At 31.8% G+C, this 8,039-nt stretch overlaps 1 protein-coding gene across 1 annotated transcript; it reads right to left on the bottom strand.

The window, feature by feature from the left end:
- Nucleotides 1–1,629: 1,629 nt before the first annotated feature.
- LOC120158280 (FCS-Like Zinc finger 8-like) lies at nucleotides 1,630–5,853 on the bottom strand. The gene is made up of 4 exons (XM_039169157.1): nucleotides 5,778–5,853; nucleotides 5,154–5,243; nucleotides 1,920–2,685; nucleotides 1,630–1,831 (listed from the first exon to the last, which is right to left on the bottom strand). Exons 1-4 carry the CDS (start codon nucleotides 5,851–5,853, stop codon nucleotides 1,738–1,740), a joined length of 1,026 nt encoding a protein of 341 aa, XP_039025088.1. The 3' UTR covers nucleotides 1,630–1,737.
- Between the last annotated feature and the right edge of the window lie 2,186 nt (nucleotides 5,854–8,039).

Below are 8,039 nucleotides of genomic sequence, written 5' to 3'. Positions count from 1 at the left end.
GTAGAGTTGAGTTAGAAGCGTGTTTCCTTGATCTAGTTTCTGAAAATAACACCTCAATGTCACTCAAGCACAAGCTTCTCCTTGTTCTTGCCCTTGGAGCTTTCTCCTACTTCTCTCACTAAACAAAGAATCAACCACAAGAGTTACTAGCTTGCTTAGGTTTTAGGAAGAGATTATAAAATATTTCTAAGGTTTGAATCCATTGAAAACGGGCTAAGACACTTTGGGTTCCTAAACCCTCCCCCACTAAACCCATATTTGGTTATTATGGTGAAATGAAGAGATTGAGGATTCAATTTGAAGCTATGGAGATAGAGGTTATGAAACTTACCTTTAGGATCCCAAACTACGATTGCAAGGCCACCAAGTTATCACCTTTTGTCAGTTGAGAGAAAAATAAGAGGGGTGGAGGAGGAAGATGACAAAGTGAATGGGGAAAAAAGCGGAGAGCAGGACGAGATATCATCAACCATTAAAGGATTTTAGCTTTTGAATTTTGTAATGGTATAGTCACTCTTTTAGTCCATTTTTCATCCTAACATTAAAAATGCTTCCTTTTAGTATCCAGTGGGCCTCAAACCAAGCCCAACTAAAATTCCAAATGGACCAAGCTCTCCTACAAGATAATTAAATGGACTCACCTAAACTCTTTCAGGTTAACCCAAACTACTAACCCGAGATTTTTGATGTTACACGACTACACAACCTTAGAAAGATGCCAGATCTCGCGTATAATGAGCTGAGAGATAAAAGATTTAACAACAACAATCTTTTACATCAGAAGCAAATATATATGGGTACGGTTGGCGATACAATAGTGAACCTGAAACAAGAATTAAGCCAACGACAAACTATCAGAGTTAATTCTAGAAGGGCATTAAAAACTATTCGAAAATTATATGACACTCACAACTGGTGTGACAATATTAGAAATGAGGCTGGACCACAGATCAAGAAACATTTTGGGATATCCATCAATGGGCACATGAAACTCAGGGAGTGCATCTTATTAATTAGTTTATTTATGTTTTTAGAGATTTATATTTCTTGTGATTCTTTTTATTTGATGTAGTCATATTTTTATTATCTTAGACTGAACTACTTACTCTAAGCTATTTATCATTGTTTATTTGATATGTTTCAGGTGCTAAAGATTTCCCAACAGAAGTAAGAAGATGGTGTGGAAATGCAGTTGTATTGAATCCACTTATTTTTCTTGGTAATCGTTTTCTTAGTTTAGAAGGCCAAAAATCAAATCTTTATGTTGTGAAAATTTTCTGATAGTGAGCACTGTAAACTAGAGTTTTGGTCAATTTTATATTATCAAAACTAGATAGATGATTAAGATACACTTTTTGAACTAAGAATTAAGATACTTTAAGATCGTATAAACATAAAGGCTCTACTCATGAAGTTTTTATATATGTTTCTCAACCAAGATAAGCATAGTTGGGTTGTGGTATAATCACCTGAAAGTGATGAGTAAAGTAATTGACTTTTAAATTATATATGATGATTGATGTGATTGTGGGGAAATAGAAAAGGAAAAACGAAGGCAGAGTTTAATTTTCAATCATGCATCATTACGTATTGAACAAAAATTAATCTAAAGTCTAATATTATCTCATCCTCTCGTATGTCTTATCTGCAGGGAAAGGGTAAAACAAAAGCAAAAGAGAAACAAAACGAGATACCACAATATTTGGTTTACATAATCAATGACTTTGGTTGCAATATTCAGAAATAATTTCTTGAAGCAGTAGTGAACTCTTCTCCATCCAGGAGCATCTCTTGATATCGACACTCCGAACTGCAAAAAGCCTTCTCACCTCTGCATTACAAACACATTTATCAGATCATACATTAAGCCTAATGGAATGGAGTTATTAGTTTATGTAAAAGAAATTTGGGGTTTTCACCTGTAAATGTAAATGTCAATTTTCTGTTCAAGATTCTTCTTGCATGTGTGACAAAAGCTAAGGAAACTCTCGGATGTTGTCTTCACTTTATTATCTGGCACTGGCACACTGCAGTAGTTTTCGACCACGCAGTTATCGAATATATCTGTGGTTCTGGGATTCCGACCGTGAGATATCACGCATGTATAATCCTCAGACAGCTCCATTTCAGTAACCGGAATGCAAGGAGAATCCTTCGTATGGATACCTGATGAATTCCTGGTCTTTGTTCCAAAATGAGTATGTGGGAGTGGTGGAATCTGAACTCTGAGCTCCGTCCCGAGCAAGACCTTTTTCTTGTTATTAGACTCGCGACAACTGTTATCTTCACCTCGGTTATCATTGATGGATGTATCGAGTATAGCAAGCCCGATGCCTTTCGGTTCTGAATTTTCAGGTGAGAAAACTTCTGGGGATTTTGGTAGGTTTAACGCAAAGGGATTACAAAATGGAAATAGTAGTTTGTTGTCGAGGATTGAAGCAGGGCTCTTGATAGCTTCAGTTTCAGGGATGGCTTTTGAAGTGAAAGCTTTGAATCTTGGAGAACCAAAGAAGGATGGGATTGGTTTAGCGTAATTCTGGGCAGCTGGGGATTTTTTGGAGCTTTGATCAGCCATTAAAGCTTGCTTGCCGCTCACTGCCCTGGTCCTTTTCCTCAGCGAAACTAAGAACAAGAAACTGAAAGGAAAGAGATATGAAGAAGAAGAAAAAGAAAGCTTGAACTCACCTGGAAATGATTAATGCACACAACCATGAGCAGTAAAAAAAGCTTTTTATTTTTAATAAAGGGTAAAGTACACCATTCTTCAATTCATTTTATTCTCTCTACTATTTTATTCATTGTACTTTCAATCTTTCTAATTTATTCATTGAATTTTTGAATTGCTTTTATTTTAATCCCTCTGAATTATTTTATTATTATTTTTGTATGATGTACTATTTTTTATTATTTAATATTTTTTATTATTTATTTTAAATTATTTTTATATTAAATAAAAATTATCACATCATAAAAAATAAAAAATAATAATTAAAAATTATCATAATAAAAATAATTTGAAAGTTTAATAAGTAAATTAAAAAATTAAAAATACAATTAATAAAATAAGAGAGAATAAAATTTAATGAGAAAATATATATTTTACCCTTTTTAATAATTATTTAAAGATTCTGGGAACACATAATATGAGAAATTGGAATGCTTTCTAAATCTTTGTAGCCTCCATGACAGAACACTTTGTTTCCCTAATTCTGCTGTTTTTTTCTTCTCATTTTCTTCTATTCGACTGCCTCAACAAGTACAAGACTCGATACCCATCATAATAACTCGCATGCAAAGCACATGATCAAGACCAGTCAGAAACAACAACTGCTCTGCCATTTCAGACAAATATGGTATAAATTTTTGCTACTCCCGAAACATCATCACTCCTCTCAAAGTAACATGAAATATTGGAAGTCGAAAGATAAAAGCTTTGAGTACTCTTTTCTCTCTCTCTGATGTGAGACTTTCACTTTCTGACAGTGGTGATTTTAACTAAACCACTGTCAATCTCTTAAAAATCAAGTTTTTTTTGTCAGTAAAAGCATTCACAAACGTACACCAATAATTTCGTTTTTTTCATTTACTTTTTTTTCTTCAAAAAAGAGTGTTGATGTGAGTTTTGTCGCATTGTGGAATGAATTTGGAGGTGAAGATTTTAATGGTAATTTGTCCAGGCTTTGTTGTAGTGTTGTCAGTCACTCACTGCTGTCTCATTCAGAAATAAACGCTGGAACTCTTAAGGGAATCATCACTATATTACAACTGACCACAAAATAGCTTTGCTGTCTTCAGCATTTACAGGCTTTCCCCACCTATTCTTTCACTCTCTAATACTAATTTTGGATTTGATTTGGTTTTAATTTTCAAATTGTTATTGTTAGTAGCTGTGTCAAGTTTAATCTCTGATTTTGTCGCTTCTACCTCGACTTTCTCTCATCCAAAATTGTCCTCTTTGTCCAATTAAAACTGAGCAGTGTTACTGCGGAAGAACATGAAATGGGACCTACTGTAAATGAGTGACGTCTAGTAAAAGTTAAAATTTGAGTTTTACTCAATTCAAAAGTTTGTGTGTAACCCTAGATCCGACATAGACTCATTTAGGCGATCACATATTATATATAAAGATTACTTCATATTCGAAACACACTTGAAACCTATTCCGGTAAATAAAATATGAATAACGATGAAATACGAATAACGATAAAATACGAAAATACATAACTATAAATAAATATACATATCATTAGAAGTCTGTATGGAAACATGTTCAGATCAAAATATCGGTATACAGATACATACTGATGACACTAAAAACATGTGTTACCAAAATATAACAAAGATGGGCGAAAGAAAATATACAATAGTACAAAATGGAGTATAGTCGGTCCTCCTGATGTCAAGTCTGCTAGCCTACTGTCGGATAGTATCTGAAAAGTTAAAAAAATAAAGAATGGGCTAAAAAGCTCATTGTGCTCCTTACGGTGTATAAAATATTCGGAAAAAAACTTCAGTAAAATTTATTTTATAAAAACATATTCTTTAAAACATGAACACTGGATCCATCCGAACTCTCGAATGTATAGGTTTCCCTGAACCATACACCTTATTGTACACCCGGTAAAGACTTTAAAGTGATATCATAAGGGCCTGTGGTAAGGTCTTAGCCAATGCACAAAGCAGAGGAGTATGCGTTAAGGTCTTACAAGTCAGAGACTATGCCTAATATACTTTCTCCAATCATACCCCCGATGATAGTAATATGTATGAGTTTGACTGAAAACAACAATTTAGTTTAATAAAACATTAAAACGTCATTTTTCATAATCAGATATAGAAATACGGTAATCAGAGATCATGCTAGAATATACGATAAATCATATATCATAAATCAGAGTATGCAGTAAAACATATGTCGTGTTGTCATAATATTTATATTTCCAAAATAATTCAGACATATAGTTTCAAACAGTATTGTAACACCAATAGGAACACACATGTACCGATATGAGAAGTCTGGGACGGTATCATATTATTGAGTCTGCCTATCACGATCCGCGGCAGGACTAGATCATACGAATCAGAAAAAGTATCTCAAAATACTAATGGAAAATAAATAATAAGCTTTAATTAACCAATTTACGAAAACCTACGAGTAACACTCGAAGAACGTGCAACGTGCTGATCTGTCGGATGAGAAGTATCAGATATGGTCGACCCTCGGTTAGGTGAATCATGAGCACCTTCACAAAAATACAATACTAGATAAATTTCATAATCAAATCCCAAATAAATAAGCAAAAATGCTAAAAATACTAAGAATTTTTTAGTTAACAAGCTCAATTAAGGGCTTTCGGGTCATAATTTGATGAAACGAACCATAAAATAGGACTCAGGACGTCAAAAAACCACAGGTTAGGTGGTCCCGAAAAAAGTCAATGGTCGATCCATGGTCAACAATGACGATCACTGATGGCAGTCAGTAGCGGTCAGTGCGGTGCAGCTCGACCAGTTCAAGTTGACACGGTTTGGCTCCGCATGACCGGTTCGGGTGGGTCAGTTTGACTGGGTTGGTTCGGTATTTGGGTCGTTCAACAGGTCGATTTGACCCGTTTCTAGAAACCCACCAAGCGGTGAACTTGCAGTGTCTTCGGGCGTCGGAAAAATTAAAAAATTAAAATATTCTAAAGTGTTTTGAATGACTTACAAGGTTCGATTCACCTCGATTAACGGTGGATAAGTCGATTACACTTTGTCAGAAAGTTGATGATGCTCACCCATCCACACGATGACAATGACAATAGCAAGAAGACCGCCACTGGACTCAAGATGATGCAATGATTCTGATGGCATGAGCGATGTCGATAACAGAGAATGGTTGGAGGTGAAACAACGATTGAAGATCCTCGGCTTAAATTTTTTAAAAAGGGAAAGTAGAAAAAGAGAGAGAAAGTGTTGGTTTCCTGAAATGGAAAATCTGGAGAGAAATTAGGTTTTAAACCATCCAGACAAAGAAAATGAGTAAATTACGCATAGAGTCTCTAGGCTTTTAAAATTTTCTGATTTGGGTACAATTTAACTAAAATTTCATTTTGGTCCTTAAAATTTTCCAATATTTTAATTTAGTCCTCAAAATAAAATTAAGAAAATTTAACCCCAAAATTAGGGTTTGACATTACGAGATTAAATTTTCAAGTTCAACTTGAATTTGAAATAAAACATTGAAGATTGAATTAAGCTCGAAAAAATTTGAATTCGAAATATTCTCAGATTTAGTTCAACAAAAATTCGAGCTTGATTCAAGGTTGAACACTAACTCAAACTTGAACCTTTAATACATGCAAACCATATACTATGTTTTAAAAAATAACATATAAATATAAATATTAATATTATTAATAATTTAATTTTAAAAAATATAATATATTATTTTACGAGTTTCTCGTGAGCTTTTCAAGTCGGATATCAAGTAGCTAGTTTTGACTCGTTAAGAGCTCGAGTCAAGTTACAACTTGAGTCGACTCTGTTTGGTTCAAGTATTGATCAAATTGAATTTGAATAACTCGCAATCTGCCTCGTCTCATTTACAACCCTACAATCTACATGTAATATTTGTTATGTAAAAAAACATATGTCAGTTGAACTTATTGAGTGAGATCGTAAAAGGAAATATAGTTATTTCTAAAAGTTTCAATTTTAAACAATTATATTTGTAGAATATATATTATTAATATGTACTATTAATGATTAATTTTTTTAAAACAAATATAATCGTAATCCTCTCGTATTATATATATATATATATATATATTAATATGAGAAAACTTTTTTTATTACCAATCAACAAAGTTGGGTCCACGCTTATGTATGTTCTTAGTCTCATTGTGTGTTGTTCGACAAGAAATTTTAAGATTTTTTTTCAAATATTAGCATTTAGTTCAATAAGTTATGATAGTTTGTTAATAAAATCTATTATTTTGATTAACATTAAATTTCAGACTTGCTCAATAATGATTCGTCTCTTCCCCTTACTAAAGATATATATTAGTATTTGCTATTATTTTTTTTCAGTTAATTTTTATAAAATATATATTAGAATTTTATGAATTAAAAATCAATTACTAACAAATGATAATAACTTTTGAAATATATATATATCTTTAATATTATAAAAATATTAAAATAAAATTTTAAAATTTTAAAATTTTAATTTTAATAAGACCATATATATATATATATTAGATGAAATATATTGTGAGGTATAAAGGAAAAAATAATATTTTTAAATAAAATTTGAAGAACTTTGAGTTACATAAAATTTATAATAAATTTCGTAATGACAGAAAATATTCTATCTTAATGTTTAATTAAATGGTTATTTTAGTTTTATTCTTTTTTTGAAATATTTTAATCTTAACATTTTATTTTTTTGCAAAAATATTCATCCGTAAAATAAACCGTTAGTTAACAAACAAACAATACTCTCAAATATGAGCTTTTACTCCAAATAAATTATTAGAGGTAAAAATACTCCCAAAAGTATAAAATAAAAATTAAAATAGTTATTTAATCAAATTCCATAGACTTCTTTACCCTAACATGAAATCTTATGGACAAAACGTTCAAAATTAGATTGATAAAAATAACTATTTAATCAAATGTAATGGGATTTTTTAATACAATGTATATTTTTAAATGCCTTGATAATAATTTGATCAAGTCAATCAATTGAATAGAAAAGTGGGCCCTATCTCGCGAATGCTGACTCAGACTGTGGGCCAATTATTTGTGGGTTAATAATAGAAGAAGTCATCCAAGAAAATGATGAGCAGATGGGTATAGCCCAATAACTATCCTTTTCACCATATTAATAATCAAAGCAAGCAATTACGTACACAATTGTTTATCTAAGTTAGAATTGCGTACGTAATCATTTCCATAAAGAATGATATAATAGGTAATACTAGTTACGTTCACATATAATTCATTATTAAACACCTTTTTTAGCATAAATTATGCCTAATATTGACAAACTTATA

The sequence above is a fragment of the Hibiscus syriacus genome, unplaced genomic scaffold (genome assembly GCF_006381635.1).
Source record: "Hibiscus syriacus cultivar Baekdansim isolate YM2019G1 unplaced genomic scaffold, ASM638163v2 tig00111310_pilon, whole genome shotgun sequence".
In the NCBI taxonomy this organism is placed as follows: domain Eukaryota; kingdom Viridiplantae; phylum Streptophyta; class Magnoliopsida; order Malvales; family Malvaceae; genus Hibiscus; species Hibiscus syriacus.
Note: the sequence above shows the minus strand (reverse complement) of the source record. Positions and strands in the feature narration are given on the sequence as shown.